Source organism: Lagopus leucura, unplaced genomic scaffold, assembly GCF_019238085.1.
Source record: "Lagopus leucura isolate 7727_CA_CO unplaced genomic scaffold, USGS_WTPT01 Super-Scaffold_73, whole genome shotgun sequence".
NCBI lineage: Eukaryota > Metazoa > Chordata > Aves > Galliformes > Phasianidae > Lagopus > Lagopus leucura.
Window position 1 is genome coordinate 99,003,360 of NW_024962252.1, and position 18,214 is coordinate 99,021,573.

At 41.7% G+C, this 18,214-nt stretch overlaps 1 protein-coding gene across 1 annotated transcript in view; it reads left to right on the plus strand.

Moving 5' to 3' along the window:
* The window catches only part of CFAP61 (cilia and flagella associated protein 61), a 91,378-nt gene that overhangs the window by 41,278 nt on the left and 31,886 nt on the right, over positions 1–18,214 (plus strand). Inside the window, 1 exon segment of the mRNA XM_042875281.1 lies at positions 9,633–9,760. Within this exon segment, the coding sequence (XP_042731215.1) occupies positions 9,633–9,760 (128 nt within the window).

Consider the following 18,214-nt stretch of genomic DNA (forward strand, 5'->3'; position numbering starts at 1 on the left):
CTCTGTGCTGCTTCATCTCGTACTTCAGAAGACCTGTCTCTTCCAAGCACAGGCCATCCATTTCCCAAAGGGCTGCGAATTCTGATGACCGTAGTAAGCTTCCTGTAACAGTCAATAATGACAGAGTATGTTTTTACCCCTCTCCTTGAGATGGAAAAGATATTTCACCGCTGATTTTCTTTGTTTCTACAAAACTCTCATCCCTTTCCTGAGGAGGCTGGGATAAATCAGTGAGGATTTATCAAGAAGGCACAAAGGGAGTAGCCTTAAACTCCCCAGTCTCCGACTGCAGCCTTCTGGAACGGCACTGATGCTCATGGCCTTATTTGCTTTTAGTCCTGAAGCGCCCAGCTTTTGGGATGCCTGCTCAGCCTGCTCTTTTGCAGCAGGCATATCAGAGGCCCAACATATTAGCTCAAAATTGCATCAGGCCGCACATCTGCCATGCTACAGCGTTCCGTGACACAGACACAAAAAAACTCCTGTCTGCTCATTAGATCAAACACTTTCTACAGCTGTTCAAAATCAAAAGGAAATCTCTGATTTTTGTATTCTGAGTCAGTAAACAGTATTGAAAAGCCAACTGGCAGAAGATCCAAAGATTCAAAATCTTAATTCCCACAGTGTTAAAACAGATTAGATTATTATTGTGTTTTGCACATCTGTCAGTCGCTTCAGTCGTGTTATGTTAGAAAACAGTTGGTTACGACTAATACTAAATAGAATGCTAAATATTGTATGAAGTGCTGCTGGCCTTTAAGGTGCCTATAATTATTGGTGGAGTAGAAAACTGTAGATAATGAAATAATTTTTAATGATATCTTCATAAATAAACAATTTGTAAACTTGTTTGCTTTCTCACCATCTGGGAGCATTCTGTTATCCATCTGCTTCATGTAATTATCAATAAAAGGGATATAATTAACAAGAATAACTGATCCACAACGAAGAACAAAAATGTCACACATCTGTCAAATTATTGTTTCTGCCCTTTCATTATTATTCATGCTGTTGGAGTTATTATATATATGTTTGTGTCGTGGTCATATTCAACATGTCAGGTTACACTGTGTGGTTCAAAACTGTTTTTTTCTGCTATAGCTCATAGACAGAAGGCTGAACAATTAAAGTTTACTGTAAGTCCATGCAACGTTGTATTTAAAAAAAGAAAAAGAAAAAAAAAAGCAACACAAAACCTGTCTCAATTAATTTTGTACTTTTGAAGTCATGCTATAGGTGCATTAGAGGAAATGTCTGAATTGGGACAAGTGAGCAAAGGAGGGATGGGCGAGAACCCAGAGTGAGATGCTAAACTCAGTCTCAGGCTGGCTGAACTACTTTACACTTGTTCAGGAGTTGAGCATTGCCAGCATGGCCAGGCAGTTGTCCAGGAAATGACAGAGGGGAATATTGCTTGGTGCTTCCTCCTACCATAGAAGTAGCGCTTCTGTACGTGCCTGCTCTCCAAAGTTATTCAGTCATAAAAGTTGAATTACTAAGAGTAACTAAGAAAAGCCATTGGTGCTATTTTACTTCAGACCTGTCTGCTCTGCCCCAGAGTGCATTCTGACTTGTGTTGAAACTTCTGTTGAAAATCTGTAGTAATAGGAGGTTTCCTTCTGGCTCAGTTTATTCTATTGGATTGAAGTGAGGCAGTGGAATATTTGAAAAGTAGCTAAGACTGGAAGGTTTTTGGTGTTCCGTTTTCTGTTTTGTTTTCTGATCGTAAGCCTCTATTAAGATAGTGGAGGATGATTGTAACAAAAGAAAGCATGAAGCAGAATGGGCAAGAGAATTCCCTGCTTTTTAAATATAAAGACTGATGTATCAAAAACAGAAGCATTCCTACGTGTTACAATTTGTATATGAACACATTGGTATTATAAACAAAGGCTTGGCATGCAGCTTTCATTTAACCAGTACAGTATTATTAATTTTTAAAGACGTAACTGTTGCTTAAGATGCTATTGTGCCCGAGTAATGAATTTTTAATGGTTTTGTAGTATGTGCATGGATTAAAATCCATTATTTATTGTACCTCCACTTGCTCGATGAAGGTGATGATTTTATAGCACCAGTAGTCATGCAAACACAGTCATTCTGAACTGATGGCTGATAATAAATTTCCTTACTGTAAATGTCAGTCGGTTTTGTGCGTTGCTGCCATTACATCTTGTTTGGAAGGCTGAATATTACACAATTATGGGAGGCACCAGATGGCATCATTAACAGGAATGCTCTGAATGTTTACCACTTATGTGCATGTGTGAAATTAAAAGTAAGATGACCTATCTTTATTTTGAAAGCATGATGTCAGTGCCATACAGGTGTTAATGACATTTGCAGCAAACTGAAACAGTCATTTCTGCTTAAAAACATGTCAGACTTGTTTTAAAGCATTTTCAAAGCATTTCCAAAGAAAGACCTTGGAAGTGGTGTGATTTCAGATTGCAGGGGGAGAGCGGATGTTTTTTTTCCAAAGAAAGGTAGTGTTGATTATTGAAGTGAAGTAGTGACAGCAGCTGCAGTCACCAAAATGGCAACCACAGTAAGCTGAGCTCAATCTCCTCTTGTACCCTCATACTGTTTAGCAGTTGTTTTAATTATTTTTGGTATGAAGCCTGATGATTATCTGTCTCTTAAATTTTATTTCTTAAGGTTCTTAATTCTATACATTTCTTATATTCTTCAATACATTCAGTAATTTAGGAAAGTGATACTTTTGCTGATATGAGTATGTATGTTGAATAGGTGCAGTGGACAGAGATGCTTCTTCCTTCTCCCATTCCAGAGCATACACAGGCCTGTTCTGAAATGGTACTGGGGAAGTTGTGACGTGCTGTGGTGCTGTTCTCTAGTGGTATCTGTTTGCAGATGTAGCATTACTTTCCTCAAGAGAAGTCCCCAGAAGGAAACCTTTCCAAGCCAGCCAGTGTAGACTGCATTTTCCAGTTAAGCCCTGCCAGGGATGTTCAGATTCTTCACAGAACTTTCTGGGGCTGAAACAGAGGTGAGGCAGGACTTGCTTAAAATCAATGCCTAACGAGGTGTTCCTATCTTTGTGGAAAAACAATCATTTCAGGTCTGGAACTGCTGGTGATATTATCAATTATCTGTAATTTTGCTGTTTGTAAGTCATTCCTTGTTTTATTTATTTTTTATTCTAATCCAAGGCAATGTACTCAGTGTGTACACAAGAGATCTGTAATTAAGCATGAGAAGTTAAGGAAACATTTTTAAAGTCAATAATGAGACCTTGGCCCTTACTGAAGGAAAGTACTATTCCATAACCATTCACCTTTAGTGCCAGTTTTCCCATTAATTTTGAATGGATTCAGTTCAGACTCTTAGACCCCAGCTTCTCCTGTGATCAGATCAGAGCTTTAATTTAAAATGACTACATTTGCAGTCTACTTTTTTTCACTTTGGAATTGGAACAGCTTAGTAGAGTTTAAGAAATTATGCCACTAAGAGCAGGATTTGAAGAACTGAAGCTTCAGTCTTATCTGTGCAAGAGAACAGAGCACCATGGCTCTGCTTTTAGTGCAGAGTAGTGCTTGGGACCAAGCCTCAGGGTCCTGCATGGGGGACCAGGACTTGGAAGGAGCCTCCTGCTTCTGCCCTCTGGAAATACACAGTAAAGAATAAGCATGGAAGTGCAAGGCTGTGTAGGTTGCTTATTCATCTAGCGTTCTGATGTCTTAGAAGTTTGTTCAAATAACTTGTTTAAAGGTGAGATTTACCAAAATGAATTAAGTCATGTGGCTGTTGCTTTTCAACTTCTAAACTATTTGGCCCATTTTTTTTTCCACATTATCTCATTAGCATTTTATGTCAGTCTTAGGCTATTAAAGAAAATCTTCCCGATTCAGCATCTGTGTGCTTTAAAGGAATACAATCCAGGAGCTCCTGGGTGCTCAGCTTCCGAGGCAATTTGAATTTTGTTGGTACAGTCACTAACAAATCTGAAGAACTTGCTTGGCTTGCCTGCAGTTTTGCCTGGGGCAGCTGGTGCACTAAATTATTCAAATAGAGAAACTATGGCTATTCTTGCTGAGAAGGCAAGGAAGCTGTTACTGGTTACGGGTGAATTGTGTTCTCTGGGGGAAGGCATGTCGTTGCAGGGAGCTGGCATGATTTACATGGCTGACATGCAGAGGAGCAGAACTGCACAGCCAGCGTGCCAGGAAGCATGCAGGCCACAGGGAAAACACAAGGGAGAGCTTGGTTCCTCGAGCCTGCAGCCCCTGCTTCTTACCAGTGCCACAGAGCATGGCACAAAGACGCACACTAGGAAGCTGCTGATCCCTGCCGCAGCTGCCAGCGCAGTGCGAGTGCCAGAGAGGTACCCAGCGGAATGCTTTCTGTGCCAGCTTCCCCGGAGCACCTCTGCCCCTGCAAAGCAGATCCATCTCCATGCGGATGGGCATGGGTAGGCGAGGGCTCAGCGCCAGCCCCGGCCTCCTCAGCAGGGCCAGGCTGCGACCACTCACTCATAGCAGCCTGGCACCGTGGCCCGCCTACAGGACGCTCCCCGGGAGCACTTTGGCATAGGATGGGGCCACCTGAGCCACCGCTCTCAGCAGTGCTGTCAGTTAGAAGCACTGTCTGTTGGGCTGCTGGCAGCACGTGGAGCCCTTATGGATGCTGGGTTTGTGTGCGAGATGGAGGCACCTTCTAGTCAGACGACTGAGGGATTATTGATAGCATTATCTAATAGACTTTGGGATCAGCTAACAGCACTGGTGAGCAATGTGCACAGCTTTGTCAGCCCAGTATCCGTTCTAGTTGCTATTTGCAGAGTAATTCCAAGAGCTAGGATTTTTCACTCAGTGCGTTGTTTCTGTTGTGTCTCCTTGGTGCCTTTCATCCCGTGCCTGGCTGCGTTTCTCTGTGACACAAGCTTGGAGCTTACTGGGAGCAGTTCTGTGCAAGGACTTCCAAAGAGCAGGATGAGGAGACTTTCAGCACAGCATCAGCAGAGTCTGGATGCTTGTTGGCAGCTTCCTTTTTTTTTCCAGGCCCAGCTAGAGCTTTCCTTGGAGGAGATCAGTATAGTTTCTTGATGTCGTGTGAAGTAGACCTACCTCTGTAAATTAGGAGTATGGAGTTGAAAGCCATCCAGTCCGAACTCTCTTGCATTTTTACATTGATGCTGAGAGTCCAGATAGATAAAATCTGGAAGTTATTTCAGGCTGAAGTTCCTAGATGTTGCTCTTTGTATTTTTTTTCTTAATATTGTTAAAAATAATGTTTCTATTTGTTGCTTTCCACCTCAAGCATCTTGAGGAGTAGAAATAAATAAACAGAAGTGAACTGGGAATCAAGGACTGCCAGCTTTCTTAAAACAATGGATGAGCATTGACCTCTATAAAGCTGATTTCTTTGTCTTAAAATCTGGGGGAAATCATCCTGAGAGCATGCCATGTGCTCTACCCACTTGCCAACCCACTTTATACACTTAAGTGCCTTTGCTGAAGTTCCCATGCCTTCCTACACATCACTTCCTCCCCCTAAAAATGGAAAAAAACCTAATTCTCTTTGAAAATAGCAACATTTAGGGTTTAGCCAAATGCATAAAGGAACAAATGTCCTTTTAAGCAGAGCAATCATGAGAGCTTCATGCAAGTGGGAACTGTCTAGCTGGGCTGGGAAGATGAATGTTAATGCTGAAATAACAAGAAAAGAGAACAGTTTCTTACCATGGTAAGAGTGGTTCTCAGGGAAATGAAGTATGTGTCCATGCTCTGCTTTCTTTTGCTGCTTTTTGGAATTTGACAGGAAATCCCTGATTTTGCAGGGAGTCCTAGGAACTGTCAGGAATGTACAGTTTGTGGTTTATCCAGAAGCTGAAGATCAGCATTTTCTCATATAGAAGACTAGGGGAATAATAATAATGACTTGGTTCATAAAGGCCTTTGAGACCTATGAATGAAAAATGTCACAGAAAAGCTAAGTATCTTTATTTCCAGAAGCCATTTTATAGAGCCAAGTTACTCTAACGAAGGGTTCTTTGACAAAGAATTAAAGTTATTTAGGCTGCTTTTTTTTTTTTGTGGTGGTGGGTTTTTTTCCTATGAATCAAATGGAGCTTGAAATTAAAACAGGTCTGTTTGTTCACTTTCTTGTTTGCCTACCACTATTGTTAATCTCAGCACTAGCCTAGGAACAGATCTGCTGATTGTTTTCACTCCTGATGGTTTTTAAAGTAGCAGAACCCAAATTATGTAGATCCTGTATGGCAATAGCTATTATTCAGATTTCTCTGAGCGAGTGCTCAGTTGAAAGCATTGCAGGAATGCATGGAATCACAGAAAACAGGGCTGGGAAGGTGCTGCTGGGTGGAGGTCCTCCTGTTCCTTCCAGAAGTAGTGAAGGATCTGCCAAGATGCCATTTACACAGGTGAATCAGTTCCACATTCATCTGTTATTGCCCTTAACTCAAAGTTCAGCCCCTCTGAATTCAATGGCACTTCCACACACTTCAAATTTAGCAAACATTTGATTGGTTTTGGCTGAATAAGGCTTAGGCTTTCAGCATGTGATAAAATCAAGTCCAAGCCTGGAACAGGCTGCCCAAGGAGGCTGTGGATGCCCCATCCCTGCAGGCATTCAAGGCCAGGCTGGATGTGGCTCTGGGCAGCCTGGGCTGCTGGTTGGTGACCTGCACACAGCAGGGGGTTGAAACTGGATGAGCACTGTGCTCCTTTGCAACCCAGGCTGTTCTATGATGATTCTATGAAGCCTTGGCTTTATAGAGTCTTTGCATGACCAGGTACAGTGATGTCTGTAAAAGCTCTCCTTGACATGCTTTGAAAGCTTTACTGGGATGCGTTTACCAGTACCCAATTCAGAACATCCCACTGCTTCTTTCTGTCAAACCTAAAATCCTCACTCCAACTCATTTTTCATTTTTGGATTTTTTTTTTTTCTTCCAGTTTTCATCATTTCTGTTGAAACAAACATAGAATTTGATATAAAACCAGTTCTATTTTAAAAACAATTGCAGTAAATGCATTTAGATATCCTACAAAGAGCCCCATAGCTCCAGGGCCAATTGCTTAAAAACAAATCTAACAGGAGCTGGAAAACACTTTGTGTTGCTGTTTGTCCTACCAACATATATTGTGAGTAAATACACAACAAATACATTCCCAGGCTGTTTGCAAACAGAGTGGATGAATCCGGGCATGCCCAATGGATGTGTGATATTCCCTCACCTGCTTTGAAAGTGAAAAGCAAGATGTGCATTCAAACGTGTTTGCTAAAACCAAACCGTTATTTCGTTTTTTTCCCCAGCTGGTTACTTAGTATAGAAGGATGCATGAAATTGTAATGCTGTGCATACTGTGCTATGAGATGATGAGTGAGACATGATTTATGTGCAGGATCTGTGTTGCCGGTGGATCATTCTGAGAAATACCAAAGTATTTCTAATAGAGGTGAAGTCTGAGGCCTTTAAGTGAATGGCAGTGGCTGTCCACGTGAACAAATATCCCTCATGGTTTAATCAAGAGAAGCTGTCTCTGTCAGCAGCTGGAATGGAAGCTGTAGTTGGGCCCTCTGCCCTCCCAGGTGGAAGCAATGTGACAGGTGGTGCGGTGGCAAAGGCTGGCAGATAGGAGAAAAGAACAGAGGAAAAGAAATTAAAAAACCCCTCATTTTGATAATCAACAAAAGGATTTTTCAGTGAGCTACGTATACCTCTTCTAACAATGGCAATAATTGTTTTTTTTGCCTTACATTAGTTAATGATTGCAGTTTTATTTAATAAATTGGATAGAAAATAAACAAGTTAGATTTTGCTATTGACCTATCAATTATGAAGTCTGATTACTCCTCTGGGGAACATATGTAGTCATTTGTCCTGACATTTTGTTAAAATAAGGTGGTATTATGGGACCAATCCACCTAATTCCTTACTCCCTGGGGCCATTTAGTGTACTTAGCTGCTAGAAAGGTGATTTCTGAAGCATGACAGCTGTTGGTGTTGGGGCCATTGTGTGGTGTACAAAAACAGTTATATTCTGCTCATACGCTGCCTTTGTATCATCGGTACAGAAGCCATTTCATAAATTAGATACAACTCTTCCCTAGAAAATTGTATTACTGCTTTATATTTCTTTGCTGGAGTACATTAAAAAGTAAAAAATAAAAGCACTGCAGTGGAAGGAGATGTTTGAACTTGGCATTGCTGTAAGGACTATTGAGTTTATCCTATTAGTGACTGACGCTCCTGTCTAGTTATTTTGGTTGATTAGATGCATTAGAAGAAGATTCTCTTCATGTTCTTATTACCATTTAATTCGTTTTGTTAAAAGCCATGTCAGCCCTCCAAGAACCATGCAGGTAGGGCTTACCCAGTTAGTGTGCTGTGAATGCAGGAGCACAAGCTTTATGTTGAGCAGCACTTTTAGGTGGAGGGATGAGTTTAATAATTTTCATCTGCTCTTCCCGTTTCCGAAAATCCTTTCCAATGGTTTGCACATCATCACACATTCATGTTCAGTGAGATACAGAAGTTTTTTTTCAGTTTCTGAAATGTTTCATTCACAATCATACTCTTCTTACTGGCAGATCTTGCTGTAAGAGGTGTTTTGGCAGGTCAAAAAGCACTGGCATTGGATTAGATCGTTCCACTTATCACAGAAATCTGAGGATGTCTTATATAATGACAATCTGAGCAGCACTGCAACTGCTCCTGGCAAGGGCTCCTTGGTGGCTGTGAGACTGCAGGCACCTAACTGAGCCTCACACATTTGCCTCCTCCATTAAGCAGCCACCATAGGTTGGTATACTTTCGAAGGTATCTTCTGGAATTTTCTTAGTGGCATCCAGCCCCTGAGATGAATCTCGCTTACCACTGGATGTCATCCTTGCACTGTGCAGAACTACAGTCAGAAGAACATTTATCTGGCAGTAAAAAAAAAAAAAAAGAAGAAATGTTGCATGACCAATGAACACATTTATTTGCCACATTTAAAACTGTTTGCTATGTGGTGATGACAGTGTGCAAATAACTGACCCCTAATCCTTCCTTAAGGTGTGGGAAGGTGCTCTCGTGTGGTACACAGCTTTGGTAGTGGGACTGTTGAAATCTCAGCTGGAGGTCTCCAGCACTGATGATGTTGTTTGGGGCTCTCAGTATGTCATGTTCTTCTTGGGAAGGTCAACATCGTTAGTGTAGCTCTAAAATAAAGTACTTGCTCATCGTCTGTAGCACTCTGTCAATTCATATACAGAGAATGTTTCCCCTGTAATGGTATAGGATGAGTTTAGAGGACTTAACTTTATTAACATTCTCACTCCTATTAGCGTCTCTGCTGTAGTGTCTTTTTCAAGAGAAGCAAGAACACTAAGCTTCGCTAATTATTTTGTGAATTATTAAGCATGCATATATTTCACCATTTTGGTATTCTTTGTCTTCTGTGTTAACTTGTGTGCATGGAAAAATCATAAAGTTAGTCGTGTCAGTGACCTGTAATGAGTTTTGCATGAATGCAGGGTAATGCATGGCTGATAGTGTAATGATTCTTAGCAAATCTTTCCAGTTATTTTTTTATGTATATTTATGTCATCTTGAACTTTATTCATTCACTCATTCAATTAATTAATTTATCTATTTATTTCAGCCAAGGTATTCTTTGAACCACATAAATCGAAAGCTGATAATGGAATCGAAAGTGTCTGTCAACAGTAGGATTGTGGTGGTTGGTGCATCTGATGTTGGAATCTCATTTCTGGAAACACTTGTTTTTTGGTAAGGTTTTTATTTGATTTCCTTTACTGAGAAAATAAATTACCTTTATTTGAAGGCGCTTGCTTCCTCCATGTAGAAATCATCTCAGACTCTTTCTTTATCATAAAAGATAGTAATTAAAAAAAAAGATATGCTTTGGATCCATATGCAAGTATTAACCATTAAGACTCTGAGTGTCTAATTTGCAGATGTAGAAAGACTGGTGTCTCCTAACAGGCTCTGATATTTAAAAGTGCTGCCAAGGTTCCTTGTAGATCCTCAAAATGAAGACCAAGAGAAAATGGGAACTCCACATACCTTGTCTCTTTGACCACTGTTCTTATACGTAAATAGTGTAGGTAAAGATTAAGTCCATAGCCCTTTGGATGGTGTGCAAAGCACTACTGATCTTTAAAGCTAGTTTTGCCTATTAGAATCACAGATCACTGTCTGAATTCCTCCATTCTTCTACCTCTTTGTGCTGCTGTTTCCAGAGCTGTGTAGAAACATCCCACGTGAGCTGGAGTTTTCATTTCTCTGTGCTGCCTTTAAGGAGCAGCAGCATCTTTCTGCTTCTGATATTGGAGTTTGGGAGTGCTTGGGAACCACAGCACTTCTATTTCTGGCTCCTTTGCCATTTTTATTGTAGAGTGTGGGAAGGGGGGCTAGGAGAGGACGCTCCAGCAGTCACAAGCCTGCCCAGTGATCCACCAAGAGGATAGGCTGAATGCCCACATTACAGAATTTTTTAGCAGTAGAAGCATCAATTAAATTGTTCCGTTTACTTTGAGTTATCCAAACTGGAGTAAAAAAAACATGTATAAACTGTTTTTGAAGGGGAATAAATGCATGCAGCTGTTTCTATACCTCCCACTCTCTAACCAGAGATAAACTGGTAGGAAAGGTCTGTTCTACAGACTTTCCAAAGTTAGGAAGGGGAGACCCTCTCTGCTATCTCACCACTTACCCTTCTGTCTGGGGCTCTTACAGGGTTGGTCTGTGTGTGCAAGAATGCAATTCTTACTCACTTGTTCTTCTCCAAGTAGATTCAAATACGTAGTAGAAATGTCTGAGAGCATTACAAAATAAGTGAATCAACCAAATCTGTCCCCCTGAGCCAGAAGCTCTCTTCCTGTAGTGAACAGGATACGCAGGTAGAATCAATGCTGTGGGGAAATCCTCTCTACCTCTGATACACCTCAGCCAGAAGTTTTATTTCAACCATATTGTAAGTAAGAGTTTGTGCAGAACAAGTCCTTCTTGTACACCAGAGAGCACTCATCTTCAGCACTGCACAATTGGAGTGCTTATGAAAAATTAAGTATTGCTCTGAGAATGCAAAACGCAAGCAGTACTTAGTCCAGATGTCACAGAATTTGTATTAACATACATAAAAGTTTAAGAAACATTTTTTAACTTTCTCAGCAGCAGCAGTTAAAGAACATCTGATCGATGTGAAGACCTTTTAATACAATTTAGTTTGATTTACTCATAATTTTCTAATACTCTTTGCAAAGGTTACATGCACTAAAAATAGCTAGATTGAATCAATTTGTAAGCCCCTAATCCTTAAAAAGAGGAAGTGGTTTTCTCCTCATTATTCTTCATACTTAATTATTTTACATTATCAGTCACCATGGAAACACACAAATGTAATTCACTTACCTAGCTAACAATTATTAGGACTAGATTTTACAAGTGTTTTCAACCTGTTTGAGACTGAATAAATATAGATTTTTCAATGGACAGAGAAATAACAATAAGAACTGTCTTCTCCCTGGAGCCGTGCAGACAGCTGCCCTGGTCCCATTGTTCTGTGCCAGCAGCACCGTAGCTCATGGCCACTCTGCCTGTGGGCACCAGGCTTCTCCACCAGGGCAGAGAATGGAACTTTATGAACCCTGCTGCAACGGAGCAGTGTGTGCTGTGAACTGCTGTTTTACAAAACGCTTCTGCAGTCGTTCCCTCCGGCTCCTTAGATTGCATGGAGAGTTTGTCGAACTAGATCCTTGCAGAGGTAATAGAATCATTAAGATTGGAAAAGACTGCTGAGATCATCTAGTCAAAGTCAGAGCGCTGGCATGGCCATATCAGTGCTGGTTATTTCAAAGGGCAGAGCAAAATATGCTGCGAGTGAGTGTACAGAATGACCATCTAGTAGGGGAGGATTCTTTCTAGTGCTTGGGATAGCCTGAGCCCTGGAGAATTGCCTCCGTTGTGCTTAATGTAATGCTAGGTCAGTGAAGGTGAGCTCATTAGTCATGTGTCACCATTCAAATAAATATCTCCTGCTGATTTCTTTTTTCACGAGGGTAATCGCATTCAGACATGCTATAAGCTACAGCCCTGCTTTTCTTTAGGATGCATCTGATAGAATTTTATATTCCAGGAATGGCCAAGTGCAGGAGGAGCCTCAGCCTTGAGCCTGCCCGTCTCACGCACGGCTGGCTGCCAGGAGGTACAGGTGGCAACGATCTCGGGCTGCACCTCTGCTGCAGCTGGCGGGCACATGAGGATCTGCAGCACACCGGGCAGCGGATCTGAGGCGCTAGGAGGAGGGCAGCACGTTGCATCATAAATTGCTGCAGTAATTAACTTCCCCGCAGGAGCGTGGCAAGCAGGCAAGGAATTGTAATTCCCACAATTCCTGCATGAGGCTCCTCCTGGGCAGTGCAATTATATGCTTCCCCTTGCACAAAGCCAGGACTTAGGTCACTCTCCGGCACTAAGACAAAGCTCACACAAAATGCTGCACCATCCAACCGGACGCAGCGTAAATTCAGAGTGCTGGCCAGTCCTAAAAGCAAAGTAGCAACTGAAGGAATATTGCCATTGTGAGAAAGCAGTTCAGCCCAGCAACACACAGTCTCTCTTTGCCTCTATTGTTCCCTGCCCTCCAAACTGTTGTTGCTGCCTCTCTTTTGTTGTGGATGTGGAGAGAAAGGCAGTTGAGCCCTGGAGTGAATCCAAAGGAGGGCTAAGCTGAAAACAGGCTTTCTTCTTTTTTTAAGTTTCCCTTGAGTGAATTGGGCTTTAAAAAAAGTTTAGGTATTTATAACAAGAATTTTTTTTGTGAGACACTGCAGTAAAATCATGGCCTTCCCTCAAGTCTGTGATGCTGATTCAGTAGTGCTGTAAAATTACCATGAACAACGACCCTAACAGGCAGTCTGACTTAAGACTAATGGAAGTTTTTAAAGTTACATTTTTGTTGTCCCCATGCAGATCACCTGTACCTATCCTTAATTTATTAGTGAAAAAGCTGTCTCAAACGTTCAGCTTGCAAATATTAAATGAAAAATTGCATCTGAAAATGATTTGACACTGTAAAATCTGTGTTTGTGAATATAGGATGTCAGTACCTGCGTGTATCAGAACGGGAGGTGGGTTAGATCCAATCAGGATTCTGAAAACACCAGTTCTTGGAGGTGAGCTTCAGCAGGAAGAATAGCAAATACAGAGAAATAGCTGATGTCAAACACTGCCAACAGCCTGGATCTGAAGTACCAAGCTGAACAGATCTCAGTTAAACCACTCATTCCCTACATGTCAGTTCTGAAGAATGTCAGTTTCAGCCCAACATTTTAATCTTTTCCTATTCATGAATACGGAAACACTTAAAACAAGTTCTGAAAACAGCATTTGTAGCTAATTGTGGTGCAGGATTCACAGAGCAACGTGCTAACTAGTGCTCTCTGACAGCAGGTGATTGAAGTTGGGCTGCAAGAACGCCAAAAGCTTGCCCAGAACTATCTTGTCATTGGCCCCGGCGCAGTGAACCAATTAGCTTTTTATCCACCTCTTTGCATATAGCTGTGGAAAGCGTTATTGTCTTGTGATTATAGGGAAAACCCTTTTTAATCCATGATTTCGAAAACCTTCTTAATCCAACCTCTGGTGTAAACAATGGCTTACTCTCCGAGGACATCGCAAATATACATAATGTATTACACAAAACAGCAATAAATGAATGGCAGCTAAGACCACGGTACTTGGTATGAAAATGTGAAGTATTTCTCTTTCAATTTGGATGCATTAAAAGTGGTTATCGTGTTAAAAAGCGAACGTGTTACAGCGGGTTTTGTCAAAGCCCTGAGTTTTCTCTTGAAGTGAAGTTAGAGCCCAATGCAGGGGTTTATCTCAGATTAGCATAGAGATGGTTTTTAAAGCACAGTTTCTGACAGAACAGCTACAACTGCCGTTATCTGGCAGCGCAGTATTATACAATATCCTGCACATCTGTCCTGCTTGGCAATAGTTAGCATAATGCTTGCTGTTTAATTAGGCTTTTTATCTTTGCATTTGTCTGAGAACATCTGAAGCCTTCCATGTTGCCTGTCACTAATTAGTTGACTAATTAAATAGTTAGTGCTTACTTGCTGATCACAGAGCTAACACGGAATGAATGGTTTAGTGATCTTCATTGTTTCATACTATCTATCTTTGCCACATGAATTGATATACATGGGCTTCCTTTTGACTGCTGTTTTTTCATACCGAGGCAAACACTGAACAATGTTGCAGTCGACCATGTGTTCGGTGTCACTGGCCCCGCATCCTTCAGATGTTGCTGCCTTTCATCATCTCTGGTGAATAGAGATCAAGTTGGGGCAGAGATGAATCCAATGGGTCATATCTTGCCTTGCTGGGCAGGCAGCAACACAGCAAGCAGTCGGTGACTGATACAAAAACTAGGGGAGAGGGTATGGGTCCACTTCCTAACAGCTATCTGACATGCTTCTGCCGGGAAGTGACGTTACATGGGACTGATATTTCATTATTTTGCATTTTATATTCTTATTTTAGAGACAGTTTTCAATTTTTGATAAGATTATTTCAACTTTCCATACTTGTTCTTAAAACGTGTGTAAAGACGTGCTGAGCCCCAAATGTTCTCTCACTCTTTCAACTTTGCACTATCTGAGGATTTTATTTTGTTAATATTCATACGTGAATATTCATAACTTCTTTTCGTATATTAAAGCTGATCTTGGGAATAGTGGTTTCCTCATGAAAGGGATGTTTCAAAATTGCCGTGAGTCAGAAGAATGTTTATGCAGTTCAATTTACTGGGCCGTGCCTGGTGACTGAATGTGACATGAGCGTGGCTGTGTCTCCAGCTCTGTGTGGAGCCTGGTAACCTGACTACCTGGAGCAGCTCTGGCAGCTCTCTCATCAATGCACTCAAAGCAAATAAAGAAGCCTTGCGAGTGCAAACACTGCATTTACATTTCTCAGCTATTTGCTGTTGGTAGAGACGATGTACTTTCTGTTCCGCTCCTATTATTTTTCATGGTTTTGAAGTTTGTTTCCTAGGGTTGTTGCAGAGGTGGCACTGCCCAAACTGTCAGGCTGGCTGTTAGGAACAGTTCCTTCTCTCAAAGAGCAGTGAGGCAGTGGCACAGCTGCCCAGGGACTGGTGGGGTCACCTGGAGGTGTCCCAGAGCCGTGGGGATGTGGCACTGAGAGATGTGGGCAGTGGGCACAGTGGGCTGGGGTTGGACTTAGTGCTCTTTTCCAACCTTAATGATTCTGTGATGGACTGGTTACTTTAAATGGAGCTCTGCAGTGCTATAGCTTGTTCCCTTCCAGTCCCCAAGCACTGTGCTGTTATTGTGTGAATTGTAGCACATCTCAGTGTGCTGTTCATTTCCCTGTGAGCTGGTAGCGTATCTGCATTAACTGAGCACAGGTTTGGATTGTTGTGTGCCACAGGGCACAGGTCATTTGGGAAGGATCTGCGGGAGAAGCATCACGCTGCCCTGCTAGAGATGGGCACTTCACAGCTGTCTCTCTCTGAGCTGGTTTCGCCAGGGCTGCCATCTCAGAGAGGCAGCTGTGCTCACCAGGCTGCCAGGAGGCCTGGAGGTGCTGCAGGGCCCAGGTCCGCAGCTGTTACATGCAGATGTTGGAGACCAGGAAATTTGTGTCCTGATCCTTCCCACACTGCCAGCTTTCTGTCAACAGCATGCGGTGCTTTTTACGAGCCGCTTCTCTTTCTGCATGTTCTTGCTGCCAGGAGGAGAAACGTTGGTGCAGATCTCAAGCCTGTCAAATTCAAGGGGCATCTCTCTTTTGGCAGACTTGGGTGTGCTTTTTCAACTATGTAGGTCACTCCAAAGGTAATGCCTTGTATTTCCTTCCATGAAAACTAAAATGAGATACAAAGAGCACAATAACAACAAATGATAGAACAAATTCTCAGCTACAAAACGCTACTTTTCAACATAGTCACCACCATCAAAATGGGAGGCGTTACTTCTGGAGCAGCTCTTGCAGTTGAAGGCAGCATTGCCAGATCTGCACCTAGCAATGTCACTGAGTTAAAATTTTAATCACCTTGGCAATTACTTGGACTAATATGGGATAAGTTCAAGCTACACTAATAAAAACAACTTATTTTTGCCTTTAATTATTGTCCAGTAATATTAAAAATGTTCTACTGGTGAGTTGGAATTTGCATTATAGGTGATTTGCTGAAATATTCACACAAAACAGCAGCACCTTAGCCACATTTTGCATCCCATTTTATGGTATTGTTGTGGACAATGTATTGATATCTCACCTGGATATATTTAAATAGCTAGAGACTGTAACTACCAGGGCCATCATTGGATATCCCTTATTTTCTGTCTAGAAAGATAATTGCCTTGTTTTGTGCTTCCAACAAGACAAAATGCTGAAACGTTTAAGGAATGAAAATTGAATGTTTATTTAGGAAATGCTCTAGCAGACGTAATGGTTAGTGGTGCCTGTTTTTGGCCAAATTCAGAACCAGTGTGCATTTGGGATGATGGTACTAATTGTGTAAACTTTGTAGCTGAGGGTGTTCCTGCATAGGTATGTGCATGTGTCTGATTCAGACACCTGCATCTGGTATGGGACAAGAAAAGAGCTCTTCAGATTCTTCTGTTCTGCCCTATAACAATTGATAATACTGGGGCTTTGCCATCCTGTATCTAATAAACAGCATTCTGGAAACACAACACATGTTGTGTGAATGATGGTCTTCTAGAGGGCTTACTAAAAAAATCTGTAATTAGGGGTTCTGACAAGTCTTCATGTAGCTTCTACTTGCTGGAAAAATGCAATTTCTGCACTATGTAAGTAATCAAGTGCCCACCAGTCAGTGTTGAATGTTATATGTTTTAATTGGCATGCATATTCCAAGCCTGGTGTATTCCTTGCAAGTGCTGGCAAGATGCTGTCAGTGAGAGAAGAATTTAGCAAGAAGTGGTTAAAGGACGGAGCAGAGCTCCCTGTACAATTGCAAGGGTCAGTCTGGTTGGGGAGCAAAGTAGGGGAAAGAATTAGTCTAACAAAGGGAAAAAGACTCAACTGAATTACAGTTGAGAGCCACAATCAATAGAGAAGAATAGTGCAAAAAAGAATAGGAAAAGCTGAGCTGACGCAGGTGAGGAAAGCAAAAACACGGCTGGAGAGGTGGAAGGTGGTTAGGAAGATAAAAGCAGGGACAGGAAAAGGGTGGCTGGGTTGCTTCAGAGAATGAGTTGTGGTATGGATGGGAGTTTGAAAGATGAAAGTAGAAAAGGGCATTTTTGGAAACATTCAGGGAGAAATCAAGATGATTTAGAGATAGGTAAATATGAGAAATTAATGGAAGAATTGGCATGCAGCAGAGTTGTGCATGTTTTTAATGGTACTGTCTAGGAAGAAGGCATAGAGGGGATAAGAAATGCAGGTATTAAAACTAGAAAATTGGGAGGAATCTAGAAGTAGCAATTCACAGGGGGAATGATTAAGAAAAAAAAAAGAAGACTGGTTCATCTGCCCTAGCAGGGGAATGCAAGATTTAACCAAAGAACAGTTTTTGAGGCAGGATGTTGAGGAAGGGTAATCACTCCTTGTGAGAGATGGCACATGAGCTAGGGTCAGAGCAGCAATGCAGGTTTAGTGAAAGCAAAGAAAGAAGCAGAAAGTACTTACTGAACAAAAGGAGGCGAACTGGCAATCCCAGGGGCAGCAGAAGCATTACAGTATAAGCCTTCAATGTGAAGGAAAAAACACCCACCTCTGTTTAAGCTCATGATTAACATCCTTATGCAGTTCAGGTGGATAAATATTGTCCCCCAATGAATTTGGACCAGACGTTAGAGAAAATTATCCCTCTGAAAAAGAGGCCTAGGAGGGGCAAAAATTGTGTTTGTCTCCAAGATGATGCTTGCAAATTTTATGGAAAGTGTTTTGGCCTTGTGATAGCGGGCACTAGACTCCAAAAATAAGGAGGTACTTCGAATCCTGGTGGAATTGATCAGATGCAAAGTTTGGGGGGAGAGACCTGATGAGGAAAAGCAGCCAGTGAGGGGAGAGAAATGCTCACAGTGCCATTGAAGGACAGTGCTCATGGGTCAAAGTAAAAATAATTTGGCTTTTTAAAGGGTTTCTTGCAACAGATATAAGAATCGGTGGTCGTGGCTTCCACAGTTTGGTCTTATAGGTTGCTTTCCTTTGGAA